This window comes from Pelmatolapia mariae, linkage group LG12 (assembly GCF_036321145.2).
Source record: "Pelmatolapia mariae isolate MD_Pm_ZW linkage group LG12, Pm_UMD_F_2, whole genome shotgun sequence".
Classification (NCBI taxonomy): domain Eukaryota; kingdom Metazoa; phylum Chordata; class Actinopteri; order Cichliformes; family Cichlidae; genus Pelmatolapia; species Pelmatolapia mariae.
This window is the reverse complement of record NC_086237.1, coordinates 29551621-29572635: the sequence shown is the minus strand read 5'-3', so window position 1 is coordinate 29572635 and position 21015 is coordinate 29551621. Positions and strand designations below refer to the sequence as shown.

At 39.3% G+C, this 21015-nt stretch overlaps 1 protein-coding gene across 1 annotated transcript; it reads left to right on the top strand.

The window, feature by feature from the left end:
* Window positions 1–1007: 1007 nt before the first annotated feature.
* Window positions 1008–20924, top strand: prr16 (proline rich 16). Its single transcript, XM_063490432.1, has 3 exons — window positions 1008–1804; window positions 7986–9066; window positions 16273–20924. The coding sequence occupies exons 1-2, from the start codon at window positions 1670–1672 to the stop codon at window positions 8850–8852; spliced, it is 1002 nt and encodes a 333-aa protein (XP_063346502.1). The 5' UTR covers window positions 1008–1669; the 3' UTR covers window positions 8853–9066; window positions 16273–20924.
* The last annotated feature ends 91 nt before the right edge of the window (window positions 20925–21015 follow it).

The window sequence follows — 21015 nt, the reverse complement described above, 5'->3', positions numbered from 1 at the left end:
AATCAACAAAATAAAGTTGGCAAATATCCTAATTTTATTCATAATAGTCATATTTAATACATTTATTTTACAGCCCTTACAATACTATTTCTTCTATATCCTAGTAGAGATAATAAGAAGTCCTGCATATTAATTATGCATATTAAGTAAAAGTAAATGTTGATTGGGACAATAGTAATTGTAGTTTTTTGTTTGTTTGTTTGTTTGTTTGTTTGTTTGTTTGGGGGGGGGGGGGGGGGGGGGGGTCAGGAATGATTTGCCCTAGAAAGAGTAAAAGAGAAATTTTCAAGAGGGTTTAACTGTTTTGTATGACTGCATCTGCTATTTTCATCATTATTTTATCAGTTAATCAGTATAATGCTTTCTTTGTAAAGATGCATGCTGAAGGTGGAAAATCTGATCACATCAGGGTGTAGATCCTGCAGGATTCGTGGAATATCAACTTTGAAACTGAATAATGGGCTTCTCTCTTTAGATTCATGCTTATAGACATTACAGATCTCTTTACGTTACTTTAGTTTGGATAAATCTGTGTTTGACTTTATAGAATACACTTAAATAAACGTTTTAATTTTCCCCAACCTCTGACTGCAGCTGTTATCCATGGGGCTGATCGCAGCTGGAATGATGCCGTTGATTATTGCTAGATCATTTTTCCACTTTCAGAGAGAATGTGAGCGGGTTTGTTTGCTCCAGAACGATCACCTGTGCAGGCCACCGCTTAACTAACAGTAGCGGGACTGGCAGTAGTTAGACTGTAGGGATAGCCCACCTGTGGTGGGGATGTAATGATGTTATTTGAACGCAACAAACAGAACCGTTCCGAATCACGAAGAAATGTTAACAAATTTGCAGGACAAATGACGAGAACACCAAACAAAGTGACTAAATCAGCAGCATCCTCTTGATGTAACAGAGAGAGAGAGAGGGAGAGAGAGAGAGCGTGAGGAGGATAGAGAGAGAGCGCGTGAGGACAGCGAGAGAGACCGCGCACGAGCATCCTGTGCTCAGACTCTCTAAGGAGGCTGCGATGTAGACAGGATGAAACTGGCGGGGTGTTTTTCCGAGGACCGTGCCTATCGGTTGTCGTTACCTGTCATGGTATATCATTACCATCTATTAATTATGTGGAGAACAGGAGGAGCTTATTATCATTTTGTCGATGCCTGAGGATTATGGACCGTTACAATAACGAACAACGGTGTAACGGTTCGGACAGCTGCCTCTTTCTTTTTCTTCTTCTTCTTCTTCTTCTTTCCCTTCTTTGCTTAAACATTTTTTAAAGCGCTGGCGTCGGTGATTTTCTCACAAAATGTTGAATTTAGCGCTCTGTCGACGTGAAGGATGCCCGTGGCACGTCATTTTTTGTTGCCGTTGGACATAAACCTGTGGACGGGCGCCGTTTCCCAGGCAGTATGATACAATATTTTGACATAACCGTTATTTTTGTGTGTTACGCTCTATTGCGCATGCCTAGTGTTAGCTATAGAATGCTGCCCGACGCCACTTCTCTCCGTCCTGGCCGTGATTTAGGAGAGAAAAAGTGACGGCAGCTGGGGGACTACATAGCAAAAAAGAGAGAGAAAATGCGTTGGCAAAGTGGCAGCGTGGCGAGCAAAGGATTTGACTTGAGATCCTTCATGAAATAGATTGTGCCATAAACTGAAGAATGTCAGGGACACCAAATGCAGAAGCTGAAGGAGTAGTCTCCAAAGTAAAAGTGAAAAAGGAGATCAAGACAATCGTGGAGAATTTGGAAACCATCCTGGGAGATCTTAAGGATGTAGCTAAAGAGCTCAAAGAGGTAAATTAGAAGAAGTGTTCTGCCATGTGTCGTGTTATTTCCACAGGCTTGCTGTGAGGGTGCTTTTTCTGAGCATCCTTGACTGAGAGGAGATGGAGGGCTGACATCGACCTCACCAGTGGGGCCTGGAAAAACTACACACCGTGCTCCTGCCTTTCCCACTAATGTATGTGATCATTATCACCAACATGAGAGACATTTGGCACTGGGAGGACATAGGGTGTGAAATGGCAGGACAGCTTCTTCACCCTGACTCATAAGCTTTGATGAAAGTGTGAAAAAATGTGATCACAATTAATATTTAATGGACAAGTTGGTGCAAGCAGGAAGGTGATTTTGCATTGAATTTCATCATCTTAATGCTGACTGTTGTGTTGGTCCAAATGATTTCCTGCCAAATAATAGAGAGAAAGTGGTCTTCTTCTTTTCACCTGTCACCTCCCCGGAGTCCTTGTGGTGTCTTGCTTATCTTCATCTTTCTTTGTCTCTTGGCATGTGTATTTGTGGTTGTCCTCCTCCTCTCTAGTCCTAAAAGATCAAAACTCTTAGACCTGTCTGACTGAGGTCTCAAATCTCAGTGATGGAGAGACTACAGATGTTTCTGTAGAAATCAGGATGATATTTCAGGTTTATATTCACAGTCACAGAACCAGTAATATATAGCTGCCTCTGTGACATATTTTCCCTTCATTCACATTAGAGTGGTTTCTCTGAATCAGTCTCACCCCCTCACTTGAAATAACCTGCAGTCTTACCTGCTTTTATGCTTGCATTCCTCTGCCGACCGCACACCAGGCATCCAGTCCGCTCTGCCAAACCTCTAACCTTAACATGACAAGCTGTCATTCTAATACAACTCTATTGCGTACAGCCTGTGGTACATTATGGATGGGTAGCCGACACAGCATCTGTCTCCTTCTGCCGCTCTGTTCCCCTCACTCTCATTTTTTCCTGCAACTTTGACTGAATTACACTCCTTTTGTGTTTTTCAGCAGTTTACAATATCTCACAGCAGGCACCAGAGATAAATGAGAAGAAGAAGCCATTGTAATCTGTCTATTGTGATCTTTTTATGTGATGTGCCCTTCCTTTTTTCTTCCCTTCTTGCTTTTTTTCTTTTGCTTCTGGGAGATTGTGTAGAGGATCAGTTATTCTGACACCGCACACACTAAACACATACCTCCGGGGGGTGTTACTATCAAAGCCAGTGTTTGGGGTGTAATCCATTTGAAATGCAGTTATCTGTTATAACTCACAGACGGGGCTGGAGCCGAGCCTGGCTCCAAGGAGGGACCCTGCCCAGATGCTTGGCACTGCCGCCGAAGCTGCCTGGCCTACAGCAGGGGCTGCACACTGGGATACTGGTATTACCTCTTGTGTGTGTCCCAACAAATTATCCATTTAAAGACTGCATGGAGAGTTTAGCACTCTGCCCTAGCCTTCTCATCTTTATTTTTATCGCTCCCTCTCAGTCACTTGCTCTCTCCTTAGTTGCTGTTTGTACATGCATTTAAAACCACATGATAGCAAATGTGCTTGAGAGCAGGCTAACATACTGGGTACTCTAAGATGAGAACCCCTAATCCAAAAGATAAACAACATCTTTGTCTCAAATGTTGTAATTTTACTTTCTTGAGAAATTTTCTCCTTGGTTGCTTTAATGGCTAGGATACTGTGAACCTATGCATGCTCAGCTCAACTTATGTTAGACTTTTTTTAGACCCTATGAGAGCTACCGAGTTAAACATTAGCAAAATGTCCAACACCACTTCAGTTCTGGGCTTCAAAGGAAGCGCCACTCTCCAACAAGGGAAGAGAAGCAGGAAGGAAATGTACTCTAAAGGGAAGGTTTTTGGAAAGACTTCTGAAAATGCCTCAATAACGTGGGCATTATATTACTAAGTACCAGTTATTAGTTCCCAGTAGAGTTTACTATGATTATTAAATTTTATCTGCTGTGTTAAAGACTTCTTGGGCAATGTTTATGATGTATTATAAACCTTTCCAGCATCCAGATATTGCCTGAGCACTGTAGGTGTAAATGAATAGTAGAGTATCTGTGTCCATGGAAGTGCTGAAAGTGCAAGTACTTAAATTTCTACAGATAAAGTGTGCATGGTCTATCATATTTTAGTTGTCTAGTCAGCCCTTGGTTGGTTTTAGGTGGGTGCATATTGATTGGTCGACAGCTGGAATTTCCCACAGTTAGGGTTAATATAGCTGTTATCTTTTTTAATTTATTTTGACTTTTTAATGATTTTATTTAGTGAGTTTACTTATTCAATTTATTGCCAGTTGTTTAAAATGTTCAGTTTAATTTTGAATAATTAAAAAGGTTAATTTTATTTTCCATTGTAGTTAAAATTTGTCAGGGGCAAAGCAGAAGTTCAGAACATAAAGAATTTTCCTCTACAGTCTACATCTTTGTTCTTTTTTCATTAGTTCAATTCAGTTAACTGGACTTTTTACATAGTAAACTCTAGTTAACTATAATAGCCTTGGTTTTGATGGTAAATGGTTAATAGGCTGGTACTTACATAGTGCCTTTCTACTTAATTTGAGCACTTAAAGCACTTTCTACTACAAGTCTCGTTCATCCAATTACACAACACGCATATTCAGGCCGTGCTTTTATCTATATGCAAGCACTTATCTAATATTCACTTAAACTCACACTCTGAAAGATGCATCTGGAGTAACTTGGGGTTCGACACATGGACAGGAGTATATGGGATGGGTCCATTGACCTCCAATTGGTAGACGACCCGCTCTACCACCTGAACCACTGATAAATATAATCACATACTGAGATAACATTGATATTTAAAATTGAAATATTAATATTGTGTCAATAATGAATATAAGATAATATTACATGTATTGTTCTACTGATTTATAAATGTTTGCTAAAGAAAAATCACCACCAAAGTGTTAGCAAAATATTTTTAGCCATTGTTTCAGAAGTATTTTTAAATAATCTGGTTAAAACTGAATTCTATTCATCAATTCCAGAAACAAACAAAAGAAAAACAAAACATGTATATATATATATATGTATGTGTATATATATATATATATATATATATGTATGTGTATATATATATATATATATGTATGTGTGTATATATATATATATATATATATTAATCATTCTTAGATGTGTAGTCCATCCAACCTTCAGATCCACCATTTGTTAATCGCATCCAGTTTCAAAGCACCAAGATGGCAACAGTGAAAACACATAGGAAGGGACATCACTAACCTGGCTACTTCCATCATTTGTTAGCTGTATGAGAGCAGTACGGCGTGGTGTATTGTGCAATCTTCCAAGAATGGTCAAACACTTCCCAGTGAATATTGATGAAGTATTTATCTCTGTTTTTAATAGATATCTAGTTAATATAGTTATCAACATTTGATACATTTTTTATAACAACAATAATCATGATGTGACAATCTAACAGGACAGTGTTAGAGGAAATTCAGCTATAGCATTTTGTATGTGCACTTGAATATATGTAGGTCTAATTTTAAAAAAATTAAAGGAACATTTTAAAAACACATAAGATCTCAATGGGGAAAAAATCATGCTGGATACCTCTACTGATATGGACTGGGTTTTGGATTTATTAGGAATGAAAGGATATCACATTGTCACAGATATCACAAATTAAGATTATCAACCTACAGAGGGCTGAATTCAAAGACATTCCATAAAATCAAAGTGAAAAAGTTATGCAGCTGACTAGTCCATTTTGCCAAAATGCAGCAGCTCAAAATGGTACTCATTGGTGTATGGGCCCCACGTGCTTGTATGCATGCCCGACAACATCAGGACCTGCTCCTAATGAGATGAGTAATGGTTTTTTACATCTCCTCCCCGATCTGTGAGGAGATCTGAGCTTCTGGACAGTCTGGGGTTCAGTTTGGCTGTATAGGATTTAGCTCAATTGAGTGTGTCTGCCAATTTAAAGCAATGGGTCCAAGGATTTCATTCCAGGGTGCTGTTGCTCACCTCGTAGAGGTCTGTGCATCCCTCCATGGATATGCTTCCCTAGACCATCATTGACCCATCATCAAACTGGTCATGCTGAACAATCACGTGTCTCCAAAATCACATGTGTCACATGTGCTAAGGGTGAACCTGCTCTCATCTGTAAACAGCGCAGGGTGCCAGTGGTGGACGTGCCAATTCTGTGGTTCTATGGCAAATGCCAAATCAGGTTCCACAGTGCCAGGCAGTGAGCACAGGACCCACTAGAGGATGTTGGGCTCTCCAGCCCAGCTATTTCTGATTGTTTGGTCAGAGACATTCCCATCGGTGGTCTGCTGGAGCTCATTTTATAGGCCTCTGGCAATGTTCATCCTGTTCCTCTTTACACAAAGGAATGCCCTGCTGATGGGTAAGGATCTTCTACAACACTGCCCAGCACCCCTAGAGTATCTACCTGTCTCCTGAATTCTCCTCCATGCTCTGGAGACTGTGCTCGGAGGTGTTGGACTGTGCAGCCTTTCTAGGGTCCAGGTATCTCACACTACCAGTAGTGACACTGACCATAACCAAATGCAAAACTAGTGAAAAAACAACCAGAAAAGATGAGGATTAAAAAAGGGGTCAGTAGCCTTCATCTATAAAACCATTCTTGTATTGGGTCTCACTGTAGCACCTTTAGTGCATCTGTTAACCCTCTCTGCAACTTAAATGACGAGAAGTTTAACTGGCTTAATTCTATACTCTGATTAAAGTTTTCCTGTATTTATTGTTTTTATTTATTTTTAGCAGTACATATTGCTTGTTATCTTCCCAAACAGTTCTTAAGTACTTTCATTATGTAGGATGTGGATGCAAACTTCCAATGGGAACACATAGATGTATTTTTCTATCTGCTGTTTCATATCTACTGTATCTACTGTATTCATATCCTTTCTGCTAAAGTTAGTAGGGCATTTTACATATTTTCTTTTTCATTACAGATTTGTTGAATGTCTCCTAATGGTCTGCTGTCACATGTTACATTTCAAGGAAACAAAGCCTTCGGTTATGTCTTTTTCATGGTATTTTGATTGATAAGAGAAACAGTTTAGTGATCTTTTCACTCCTCTGCACTGTTCTTTTTTACATTCCTTTGTCTTTGTCATCTTTCCTCTTTTCTTCTTTCTCAAAATTGGTTGCATATTACAAATGATGGTTCTTCCGTCTTGCATCACAGGTTATGTTTGGTGCTGCTACTTCTCTTGAATTCTGCTGGTGCATGAGATTGATGTAATCTATCACTTAGGTCAGAATCTGGCAGGCTCATGGCTTTTCTCATAAATCCTATTGATATTTATTTTCTCTCACTGTGGTTGTCATTGGGATGTATTAATCAATCTTCAGTCTTATAAATTTGGAAGTGTTTCCTCTTTAAAATGTAATTAAGAACTTACAAAGATATTAATTTGTCTTTTCCTCTACTTCATCTTCTTACCCTATATCCTAATGCGTTTTTTCCAAGTTGGTAACTTTTTTAGATGAGACTGTAATAGTTAATATTTTCTGTAGGGCTTCGCAATTCATTTACATTTAAATAAAATTATGATGGCTTCTTCAATTATGGAAATAAGATTATTGATATAAAACAAATAATTTTAAAGTGGGCTATCTGCTAAAGCGTTACACTTTTGCCCTTTACTAAAAAGTCCAAACAAACTCTCCCATATGCTTTGGCTGGTTTAGTTCATCTCAGTTCAACCAGGATGACAAAAAGAGAACCTTTTGTTAACAAGAGTTTGGCTGTTAGGAGGAACTTTGGTTCTAGAAAACAATGTTTCAAAATTAGGTCAATCTAATTAATAATCAGCTCATCACTGACCAAAATATTCATCATTACAATTTATATCATAACCAGTGGCTCCATGGTGAAGTGGTTTACACACATTCTCCTAACAAATCATAAGCTCCTCGGGAGAGTCTCAGGAGGAGACGCAAATCCCTCTGGGCTTGCATCAGGAAGGGCATCCAGCATAAAAATTCTGCCAAGTGAAACATGTGGAGATACCTGCTGTGGACATCCCTTGTGAATAAGGACGCAGCTTTTACAGTTTATACCATAATCTAAATGCCCTAATTTCATCTTCTTGTGACACACTTATTTATTTTCCCTTCAGCTGTCATAGTGACACTTCCTATTATCACCAACAGGTTGTTCATGAGATTGACACCCTAACTTGTGACCTGCAATTGGAGGAAGACGGACTAACAGACAGCTCAAAGACAGACACACTGAACTCCAGCTCGAGCTCCACCACCACCACTACCACTGCATCCAGCCTGGAGAAGATGAAGCTCTTTCCCGAAGACTGCATATTTAAAACACCTGCTTCCCTAATGCCAGTCCCCATCAACCCTCCTGGAGTCCTGACTGTACTCAAGAAGCCACACCCACCTCTACCACCACCAAGACATACCCCGCTGAGAGCCGAGGACCACAACATTAAAAATCTGCCTCATCCAACTTTAGTGTTATCAGGGAATCTATCCAAGGCTAACGGGTCTCTATTAAGGAATGGTGGGGTTTTCCCATTGAAATCAAACAGGGATTTATTTTCCTCCACACCATGCTTCATTTCTAATGACAGTGGAATCCCTGAGTCGGGTCTTGTTCCTACATTGCCCAGACCCATGCCTCTTCTGCGGCATGAAAAGAACAAATGCCCCAAGGCCCCTGGCAGGGAGCCACGTGAGAGGGAACGTGTACGTTTCAGCGAGAAGGTTCAGTTTCATGGCTACTGCCCGGACTGCGACCTCCAGTACGATGTAGATGACACAGAACTACACTTGCAGGCTGAGCTGAATGACTTGAGGCTCAGCCCAGTACACTGCTGCTCCTCTTCCCCTCCTCCTCCTCATTCTCTTTCCCATGAATTCATGTTGGAAAATGGCGGTCTACCAGTCAGCCACAGTTTCCCACCAACAGGAAACACTGCTCCACCTTGTGTGCCTCCCCACACACCTTCTCTCAAGCCCCAGAAAACAATCCTTCGCAAATCAACCACCACCACGGTTTGACACCAACCCCCCTTGTTGTGTCTAGTTTAAACATTTTTGAATCATTCATAGTGTTTTCTACTTTATGAGTGCTTTCTACTCCAGTTGAACTTTGGATTATCCAGAGAGAAGAAAGGATTGGAAATAAGAAACAAAAGAGCGGATATAGTGTGTGGAACAGAAAAAGGCATCGCCGTGGGCATCGAGACGTACATCGAGAGATCAGGAAGAAGCGGTGAGTGTTCCTGAGTGTGCCTATACGAGTTGTTCATCAGGAAGGTTTGTTTGCTCCAGCACATCCCCATGAGTCTGTCTGTGTTTTTGTGTTTTTTTAGAGTATCTTCGTATGTACAGTACAGAGGTGTTCCCAGGATATTTTTAAAGAGCACAACACAGGAAGAACCAAGAACAAGACAGGGAATTAAAATTGGTGTAGAAAACTTACAATTTTCACGTTCATGGGTACTCCTGTGCCCTCATACAGATGCCATTGCTTGAAAACTGCCACTGCAACTTACCAAGCCTCAATAGGCACAATATTAGCATGTATAATATACATGATATTATTAGATCATAACTGTTGATTCATGAATTTGTATCTTTTTAATGTTGCAGCTGGAAATTATTTCATTACTTATAGCTTAAAAAATATTAAAACGACAGTATATTTTAAAGTAAGCAAAAAAAAAAAGGTAATTACAGTTTCTTACAATTTAAAACAGTTGTTGTGGAGCACATAGTATATTTGAATTTAAAATATAGTGAAAAAGAAATAGCAAGCACTAAAAGAAAATTTCATGTGCATATGCCATACCAAGTCTGTATATTTAATTTAAGAAATACTTAAATAAAGTACATTAAAACACTATAAAGTAACTTGTTAAATATAACAAGTTATGTCCCAGTACTGTTCCTGCTAATGCTATTATCTAAAGATATAGGGCACTGTATCCAGGAGTGCCTATTTCATATTTCAAACATGGGGCGAGTGCCACCCCATGTTTCCCCTCTGGACACACCACTGCATCTGTTTGTTGGTCCTTGAGCAACTGATACTGGTAGGCTGTTTTTTGTTTTGTTTCTTCCAGGAGATTGTTGGTACTGAGTCTATTACTTGGGATCTTCTCCATTAGCAATAATAATAATAATAATATAATTAATTAATATCTTTCTAGATGAAACAATAGCACCCACTTCCCCAAGATTTTATACAAAGACTTAAAGATCTTCCAATATGCTGGCACATAAACAGAATATATCTTCTCACATACCTGCCTAGATTCACAGTTAGGGTTGTGAGACAGACAAGTGAGTTGGTACTACCTCTTCCTTCATCATCTTCCAGGATTCATTTTGTTGACGTGTGAGACTGTAGAAGTAAAAGGAGGGAGAGAAAATGAAAAGAGTGACACGGTAGGTTGGAGAGAGAGAGAAAGAAGTGTTAGCTGACACAGCTGGCATTTTGATTTGCGTCGACAGACGTCTCCACAGCGCATACTATTTGAAAAATCTTTTACTTTATTTTCTAATAAAAATCTGTCTTTAGCAATGCAAGTCTCATTTTTGTTGACATCTACCCTCCACCCGCTGTGATATCAGCACCACTCCCCTGTGATGTGAAGCTAAATGGACAGTAAACCTATCAGTTCTGCTCTTGAGTGGAGAGAATCAGGCAGAAAAAATGCTGAACTATTTCCTTATAAATCAGCAGTAACATCGGACCATCTCAGTCTATATGAACAGTTGGTAGTCTCCACTTTATTGGCTTCCATTAAAAAGTATGTTTTAGAAAGTCTGTTATTTTTGCATGTGTGTGTGAGAGAGAGAGAAATGTGTGAGCATATGGCTGATATTTCAGTACATGTGAGATCGTTTTCAAATCTGTGTGTGTGTGTCTGCATATACGTCTTTGTATTTACAAAGGTGTGTGTAAAAGCACGAGTCAGTTTGCCAGACTGGGGAGACAGCACACCCAGGAGTTAGATGAGAATAGTAGCACCTTCCTCCCAGCAATGCCCTTAATTAGCTGGATTAGACTTGAGGAGATAACAGCACTGCCTCAGAAAGCCTTTGTACCAACATTAGCCTTGACAAAGCTCTGAACCGCTGCTAAACATATTTTTTATGACAAACAGTGAGAGAGGAGAGAGCAAGCCGACAAGCAGAGAAACTGAGGAAAGAAATAAGGAAGATAAGAGCAAGGTAAAGACGTGTGGAGGACAGTTGTGATGTTCAGGAGGCATGTTATATAAACAGTGAATTTAATATGTATATCACTTATATGTTCTGTTGGGGTGGTGGGGGTGGAAATCTTGAAGGTTAAAGCTGAGAAAACCAGGGAATGAAAATCGCACATTGATGACTAAATCCAATGCAAGACCTCGCTGGCCTTACAATCTAAAATCGGCATCTAGATTAGGGATCAGTGGATATTTAGCCATGAGAAAAATGAGAAAGAGTAAGCACGAGTGGGGATGAGGGCACATAGGGTGAAAGTGTGGGACAGAGAGAAAGTGAGTGTGCTGTAGAGAGAGACAGACAGAGAGATGGTGATGCAGTGAAAGCTGATGCTCTTTTAGCTGCATTGCCCTGCTGTTATGTAGCAAATGTGGATGTATGTTTTTCCACTCGATTAGTGCTCACGGCACAGAACATCCACTGTATTAATGTTGTATTCATGGATTTTATGTCTGGCAGCAGCATGCACACATACGTACATATTGAAATACTCATACAAATAGGTACATCATCAGTAGATCCTACTCATATGGGCTTCTGCCACTGTAGTAGTTTTTTAGTAGCTGAGGAAATTGGCACAGTGTAATCATGTGATTACAGATGTTTAAAGTTGTTTTGGTGCAAATTCTGTGCTTAAAAACTCTTAGGCTAGCTCAGTTTAGTAATTAACTTAAAAATCTTTTACCATATCCATCCATTCACTTCCGCGTGTCCTTTTCAGGGTCACGGGGGACGCTGGAGCCTGTCCCAGCTGTCTTAGGGCGAGAGGCGGGGTACACCCTGGACAGGTTGCCAGTCTGTCGCAGAGGTTCCTTTACCATATTTTTTTTTTTAATTTCTTATCCACCTCAGTATCTAGGGCTGGAAATTAACCCAGCTGTCACAGAGTGAGAGGTGGGGTACGCTCTGGACAAGTCACCAGGGCTAACATAGATAAACAGAGTCAGACATGATCATAGACAGATAGACAGAGAAAGACTTCACATCACATCCAACCAATTAAGAGTCACCTAACCCTTACTTTAACCTGTGGGAGAACATGCAAACTCCACATAGAAAGGGCCAGCCCCAACTGAGGTTTAGCCCAAAACCTTCTTGCGGTGAAGCGACAGCGCTAAACATCATACCACCCAAATTGCATACCAAATTTACCTGTTTCTGATCAAAAACTGTGATCAAATAACTAAACACAAAAAGAAAAACATTGAAAACATTGGAGGCATCTGCTCTATTTTTCCTTTCCCACTCTGTCTCGTTTGTGGCTATTTGCTGTTGCACCTTCCACTCAGATGTCTTACTGAATACAGCATGATATACATTTTGTAAATTATGGGCCTTGTTAGAGTCAAAAGTGCTCAATTCTGGTATGTTTTAGGGCGTGCCTACATTGGCATTAATAAGCTTTTGCCACATCAACATAAAGTTGCCAGGGTACCAGAAAGGTGGTGGTCAATACCAGAAACAGTAGAATGACATGGCTCTCAATACCCATGTTGATATAAAAACACAAAGATATTCCCATGTATTTGAATGTATGATCATGTATTTAAAAAAATTACAAAAATGGCATTTCTGTATATTAAAGCACAGTACAAAGAACAGTACAAAACCTAAAAAGCTAACAGTATATTTTGTTGACTGAAATATTATGAATCCTGCTTACATTACTACAATTACATTACATTACCTTAAGTACGTTATATTAGACATTGCAAACATTTTAGCCTGTGGCAACAAGCTGTCTTAAACAAAATGGTAATGTGTATTTCAGGATAACATAAGAAGGATAATACTTTAAATGTTTTTAATATTACGTAAAACGTATTCAGCCTGAATTCTTATAGATTTGGATAACTAGGTGCTTCAGTAAAGTGAAAGTATTTCCTCCCTTGGTCTGAAAAGCATGTTTGCATCATTTACATGCTGCCTTTTGCGTGGCATGTAAGGATAGACTAGAACACTTGCTCTGCTTAAGGTTTCACAACAGGACTAACCAATACAAGACATCACAGTGGCTCACATTGTCCATTTTTTCTGAAGTGTTTCTAAATGTTTATTCAAAAAGTATTTCTCTCTTAAACTAAATCTGCTGACTCCAAAATTTTGTTGAGGGTTTTTTGGATTATTTGTTTGTTTTGCCCTCTAACTTCAACACTGCAATACATATTATCATTATATCAACCTGTTCTTAACCTTTAAAATGTTTTGGCACTAGTGGCAATTTATTCATCTTAATAAAATTTCACAACCATTAAACATTGTTAAAATAGAAGCAGGTACACATGAACTTTGTTTTGCAAAAGTGACATTAAATTATATAATTTGTGGACACACAGACTACAGCTAGCTTTCAGTAGGTTTACATGTTTCAGTGTGTTGAGATTTGCTCTGCCTTTCTGGTATTACTTTCAACCTACTCTGTATTAATCTACCAGACATGCGTGACAGAAGGATGCCAGTATGAAGTGGGAGAAATTGTTCTGCCATTTGGGCTGGCTGACCGATGCAAAAGTGTTTCATCAGTCACTGGTTTAATACATGCATGACCTATTATCAGATTGTTCTTGTAACACAAAAATCACTACTCCTCTGACCATGGGTGTAGGAGTTTTTCACAGTTTTTGTAAAGGCTAGCTGAGCTCCAGCGCTCCAGGCTTGAGGATGAAGTTGTAATGGGCAGGGAGGAGGTGGATATTCACCGCCTCCATCATGAGTCAGGACTGACTCAAATGCACTGACCTACTCCCTACAGCTCACAGCTCTTGTTTATAACCCATCTCTCTCTCTCTCTCTCTCTCTCTCTCTCACTCCCCCCCCCCCCCCCCCCCCCCGTCTCATGCTCTCTCTCACTATTTCTTCATTTCTTTCTTCCTTTCCCCTTGGATGATGCTTTACTCCCACTCAGCAGCATCTGTATGCATAACACTGTCTTTGTGCACATGCAGCTCCATATACATGTGGGTGAGGTAGCTATTATTAAAGCATATCTGACACTTTGTACAGCAAACACTCCTGTTTGTAGGTTTAATAAAAAAGGTCAGGCACTTCCTGACTTTGAATGACAAAAAACCTTCTAGGGATGAAGGCTTTTACTCCCCATTGTTATGCGTCCAGCACCGCCTCCATGTACAGCTTTTACACTTCAATCCCACGTCCTGCTGACGTCAATTGTCCATTTATCGGGTGAATTGGTAAACACCCGCGTTCCATAATGAGTTGAAAAATTCTTACATGTAAAGGCTTGATGTGTAAATTTAGATATGTTACAGTAACAAGTGCAGAAGAGAGGATGAGCTCATGAACGGGGGTTCATTTAAATTAACAAACAATCCAAGTTTAAGAATTACCAATTACATGTGTAGGTCTCCATTTCACATTATTGTAACTTAAACAGGGGCTTGTCCAGGATTTGGATCCAAGACTCACACAGAGTCTTAGTAAAACTGTAAATCCAAACCTGTCCCACGGCCTAATAAAGGAGACGTGGAAATCAGTTTATTTTGTGCCCAGATCAAAGTGAAATTAATTTTATTGATTGTTTTGGTATTCTTGGTGATACATAGCCTACAAATGCACCTGATCGATTTTCTGTGTTCCAGAAGCTGCAATTCAAGCAGAGGTAAACATTTTCTGCATCACCAATTGAATGAATGTAAAACCACAGACAATACGAAGCACAGTTTGTGCTGGTGTAACTTTATAGCTGGGCTTCAATTGGTAGTGTTAACAGGTTGTATTCCTTCAGCAGAGAAGCTGTATGGCACTTAAAGCACACTGTAAATAAATCAGCGTAAATGTGGTGATCCCAGCTGATTATAAATACATTTAAGAACATAACCTGCTCCAGACCAGGCTATATGTTCAAGATAAGTTGCCTTGGTGATCTAATCAGGTGATAACCACCTCTATAACACATAAAACTCTGACTTTAAGCTTAACATAGCTTGCTAACCCATTAATCATGCTTTGTAGTACACCCCTCAGCTCTGTTACTATGATTTGTTTCTTGCTATAATAGTCAATGCATGTGCTTATAGTGCTCCCACTGACTGTATTGTCTTCGTTCCATTTTCCAACCTGGCATGTGCACAATGTGCGATAAAACCCAAAAGATGTGTCAGAGTGAGACACATTTTGCCAGTGAATATTAATTAGCTGTTGTGTCTCGGTCTGATTGTTTGTGGTGATAGTCTGCCAAGAGACACAGTTGTCTGTTTGCTCATCCCATTCTGCATGCATCATTTACTTTGATTTTTGTTTCCCTCAATCAACTATATTTCATAGCAATCATTGAAAAATTAAATTGGTATGGGGGATGCATTAAACAAAATGAAAACCAAATCATTTTGGTGTTTTGTGCCAGAGGCATTACATCTGTAATGGAGATGCTGTGTGCAGGGTTCATTAGAATACAAATAGACATGACCTACATTGCCAAACACCAGAGCATTCAGAAGTAAATCTGGTGCACATTAGGCCTGAATACTGGCTCGTCTTGGTGCCTCTCTGTCAGTGACTCAGGCAAAGTGATGATTTGGGAACGTGAGTGGGCATGTGTGTTATTAAAATGCATGTGCGTGCTCATATGCATTTATTTTCATTTTAAAGGGGATACGTGTGCATGAGTTTTAAAAGGTGAAAAAGAGTGCAAAAAGACTCATGGGTGTATGCAGCCATGTGTGTAAGATGGAGTCAAAGGCCGTGAGATGGCTCGGTGCAACTTAGAAAGCTTTGGTGGTGAAGCAAACTTAATCTGAGGCTTTCACGCTCCTTTGGAGATTGTTAAAAGTTAGAGGCATCAGCTGCACCTTACTCGGGGAAGGTAAACAATATTTCAACAACAGGATCAGATCTGTAAGAGCCACAGTGGCCCAGATGGGGTCCTCTGCTCATTGAACCAATTCAGACTTGAGTGAGAAACACAGAAAAAAATGCTATTTAAGAAGTCCCACAAGTCTGGGCAAATTGTCTGTCACAAAAGGGAAGGCTTTTTAATCCACAAAGAAAAATGCAAGACTGTTCAGTCTTAATAACTTTGATGGCTCGTGTATGTGTTACTGGGCGTTTGTGCTTTGGCATATTTTCATTTTGGTCAATGAAAAGTGATTGTTAGTGCTGTGACTGCTCTGTCAAGTGGCTCTCCACTGTGCAGCCAGATATTCACACTAATATGTTTCCTCTTTTTTTCTCTCTCTCTCTGCAGGGCCCATTGACACACTTGAGATACGAGACAAGGGGATGCTTGCTTCATACACCGATCGACCCCGGTTGATCAGGCAGGGAAGAGCCAGAGCTGAGGCCAAGCATCCACCACCATTTGCAAAGCTCTTGCATAGTGCTTGTGCTGTTTGTGCACTAAGCAACCTCTGGGAACCAGCTGTGCTGGAGCAGTGTTACTGTCTAACTGGCAAAGCAGGAAGGGTAGTCACTGTGTGTGTGCAAAAAGATGAATCTATAGATGTGGAGGTGATATTTTCATTCATATAAAAGGTTGATTTAAAGATTCAAACACCGATGAAACCTTATCATCAAAAGTAAAGATGAACCAGTACAAGATGGGTTGAAATAATGTCAGCCAGTATTTGATTGATGTCTATACAGGTTTTTGCTTTGTGCGTACTCAGATGGAAATCAATAGCTCCACTCAACCGATGGAATTTGCCTTTTAAGAATTGTAATTGTTTGTGTCTGGAAAGCCCAACAGTTCTGCCTGGGAGCAAAACGCTCTCTGCTGGACTGCAGATAAGCAGAAAATAATAACTATGTCAGTACGTGCCATATGCACAACCACAGCATGTTTTTGGAAAGACTCGTGTTTTGAAATGGTTGATGATGCGGTCACTGATCCTTGTCCAGAAATTATGTTCGTTGTACATCAAAATCTATCCGCTCATCTGGTGCCATGCAAGCTGTGTTTATTTCACAATGACATGCAGAGATTCAGTACAGTGTGGCATAGTTACAGCTTTAAAGGGTTATTGAAGAAGTAATAATTTGCATCAAATTTTTTTTGTATACAAATGTACATGTATATTTCAGGCATTTTTCTACAGAGACTTTAACATTTAAAGAGATGATATTTTTGATATTGTGTTGGATGACTGAGAGGTATTTTGATGAAAGCTGACATTCCCTCGAGGTATATGTTTTTCAGGGCAGAGCCAGATGAGTTATTTATACATGCCGAATCGTGTTTACATGAATGAAAAACTTAACTATTATAACTTAGAGAAACTTTACAATGTGAGCTGCAGCGGGAGGAAGAAAATATAATGCAGAGATGAAAAGTGACGAAAACCAAATACCTAGTTGTGCTTTATCAGAAGAGAGGCATGGGACTGAATGAACGCATGACTGACTCTTCACTTTGTCCTGCCATCACTGTTTTTCTATGCATTTCTGTGGAGAGGCTGCCTGGTAGTGGGCCTGAAATGCTGGATTTTCTGCCCTTCAGAACAGAGTTAAGAAGTATTCCCTCTCATTCCCTCATCCATCGGGTCAATCCTGACGTCAGTATAAACCTGACAAATTTCCATGTTGCTCTGGGTAATGAGTCATAGGTAATTAAAAAAATGATGAAGTGCTTTTTTATATATATATAGCACTTATAAAAACCAAATAAGTTATAAAGAAACAGAGTAACAAGATGAATATTGCTCTAAATAGATCAAATATATACAGTATATACATAGAAAATCAGTCAAAACTCATCAAAGTTCCCACCTGACATCCAAAAAAATCAGCTAAACAAAAAATGCAATAACTTACATATTAAATGAAATCATGCAAGGTTTAGTACAATGAAAATTAGTTACTGGCCATCAGAGTAGAGAAGGGTTAAAACTTTTTTTTTCCTTCACTTTTCATTCCTTGCAATTTCACCACAGGAGATAACCAAATGACCTTTTCAGCACTGAGAAGGCACTAAACTCAGTTAAAAGCTAAAATTAAATAAATTCTATACCCACTCCAAGTGTCCCCATCTACAGCCAATTCAGTATATTTTTTTCTAAAACCAACTGTAAGCATCAATATTATGGAATATAATCACCGTTTCAGCAGCAAAATTGTACTAATTTAACATCTGTGAAGTAGAGTAACAGAAACACCCATCAAATATGGTATGAGTGTTGATATTGCGTAGAGAAGCTGCAGAGGGCACTTTGCAACTTATTTGGAATGCCAGAAACACAACCAGCCTTTCTGAAGAGAGTCGGCATAAAGGAGTAAATAAATAACTACAAACAAATATGTGTGTCTGAAAGAAAAAAAATATTGGCCAATATATCAGACTTTTTAAATCACAAAATACGGGTATCTTAAAAGTCCTACATCAGTCAGGCTCTAGTTTAATGATATCACCATGTGTGTAACTGGTAAAAACCAACAGCATGAAAGGTCTGCTTTGTACCTACAGTTTGGTACCAGGCTCATCTGTGACTTCTTCTAGGTGGGTGGATGTAAAATTCATTTGGTTAAGGTTAAATGTGTTTTTCCACTCTGATAGTTTCATGTACTTCATGTACTTAAGAAGTACATTGAGGTCTAAAAAAAAATGCTTTAAAAAAATAAGGCGACTTAAAAGGCGACTAAATTTCCATCCGCTCCATGTACTCATTTCAGGTCTGTAACTCAGAAAATATCCACAGTATGAACATAAAATGTTGCAAGACTTCATTTGGTATGCTGAAGATATTGCACACAAAAATAGCTTTTCTGGGGGGTTAGATGAGAGGCATTCACTGGTATTTCATGCAAACATGATTGCTGGTGAGCAACTTTTTTTTTATTAACACACCCCCTTGATACATTTAGATTAGAGGCATCACACACTTGTAAACCTCACCTCTTTGTTCAGATACTGAATTAAAGACTAAACTCTGACTCAGCAATGAATCACTTTTAAAGCTGATTGGAATGTCTCAAAAAGTTGTTTGTGATATTTTATTGTGTGTCCACAAACTGTTGGGAAATAACTTGTGAGAAGTAAACACTTTGCACTTGGTCAGTGTGCGTGTGTGTGTGCACTTTAAACCTAACAATACTTTTAGTGCTGATTTTATGTCTGTATTCTCTATTAAAAGCTGTCCTCTTGTGCGTTTATCTCACGGATATGTTGAGCCTCTGTGAACCGGGAGCCCAACGGAGGAAATTAAACCGCCTCCGAGAGCGTCACACTTCATCAAAGTTACCAAAAAGCAGTGAGAGCAAACGTTTCAAAAAGAGAATGACAGAAAATGGCATCAGCAGCTGCATCAGTTAATTGAAGATTAGTGTGATGAGATAGCAGGCTGGCAGTGCTAAAGGCCATCAGCTGTCTCCCGAAGATATTCAGAATATCGTATTCATTAGAATAATTCAGATGAATTCATGGTGGCTTGTCATGGTCATACAAAAACAGACCGCAGCCAGCAGCTCAGTGCCATAAAAGTGACAGGGTTACAGGAACGGGGCAGCGGTGGCCTAGAGGACAGAGGGGAACATCATAAGTTCAAATGCATGAACTGGAAAGCTCTGCTAAGAATGTGCATGAGAGAAAGATATCTTTAACTCTGCCTTTTGGAGTGCCCTCAAGCAGGGCTCTCCATGAAAGGACTGCAATAGAGCTGGGCAGCTGTTTGCAGCCCAAATGAATGGGAATCAGGCCATGACAATAAAAAACTACTTGCCTTTAATCCCGGGTTGCCTTATGCTGTAATTATAGTAAATGTGCAAATTTTCACAAAGCAGAACAAACTAAAGATGCTCGTGGTGCTATGATACTATAATGAATGTGTTACTGATATATAACAAAGCTATGTTTATTTAGTTACAATATTAAAAATTTAGAAACCAATAGCCCTACTGATTGGAGAATGTTAAATATATTTTGAATGCTGAGGCAGTAATTTCCATAATATGTGATTATTTTACTTGAAATATGATTAACAAAATATGTTATTCAGGCACTTGTTAAAGTCGATTAGATTTACAGAGAAAGAGTGAAAGCACAAGAAGGGAGGCTGGTGTTCGTATTTTCCATTTAGTCCACATCAAACCACATCAAGAGACCAGATAATGTCTAGAGTAAAAACAACTACTCTTATGCTTGTCAGATCTGGACCACATGAATCCCGAGAAGCTACTGACTGTTTAAAACAATGTTTTCAGATTAATACAATACCATGTAAGTCTTAAGTCACCAATTTCTTTATGTTTGGCAGTGAAAATGGGAAACGCGGTGATTAATTAAAATATGTGCAAGCATACATGAAAATCCAGTAAATAAGGGAGAAAAAAACCCCTACAAATTTCAACAAGCTTGAAAATTGATGTCTAATATGATCAATTTTGCTGTGCATCATAGCCTGAAGTCGGTTAGAAAGGCTTTCTTGTTATTTCTTCAGGAATAGTTAACCAGGTTTCTTGAAGGAGTTTTTTGGATGTTGGGTGTCTTTTGTCTGTCAAGATCACTGCATCAATATTACTGAGGCAAATTTGGATTCATCACACCACAAGTCCTGTTGCCATTGATTTTCAGTCCAGTTCTTGTGAAATGTGCCATACCTCAGCCTTTTCTCCCTGCTTAAGAAAGGGTTCATGTCAGCCATCTTTCCACTGAGACCATTTCCAAACATTAGCTGGATCATCTGAAGGGATCTCTCAGGATCCTGTTGCTAGATTTTTTGCCGTTTCTTAAGGATATCGCTTATAGAGAGGTTTTTTTAGGCCTGTCAGATCATCTTTTGTTCTCCGTTTGTCCACTTTCCTCAATTTTTTTAAGGCCACACTGCACAAAGTGCTGAGGTATTCCAAGTTTCAGGCTAATAGTCTTTTGGGAATCACCTTGTTAGTACCAAATACTATTTTAAGCCGTTCAAACTGTGTTATTGTTGGTATTTCGGGTAGATATAATTAATGAAATGGGAACAAATTATATGTTTTTACAACAGGCTGCTGGTAACAA

Excerpts from the sequence above, each read along its gene's own strand:
- prr16 (XM_063490432.1), top strand. The coding sequence starts at position 1,670 with ATGTCAGGGACACCAAATGCAGAAGCTGAAGGAGTAGTCTCCAAAGTA. Across the intron at positions 1,805-7,985 it reads TAGCTAAAGAGCTCAAAGAG|GTTGTTCATGAGATTGACAC; the intron begins GTAAATTAGAAG and ends TATCACCAACAG.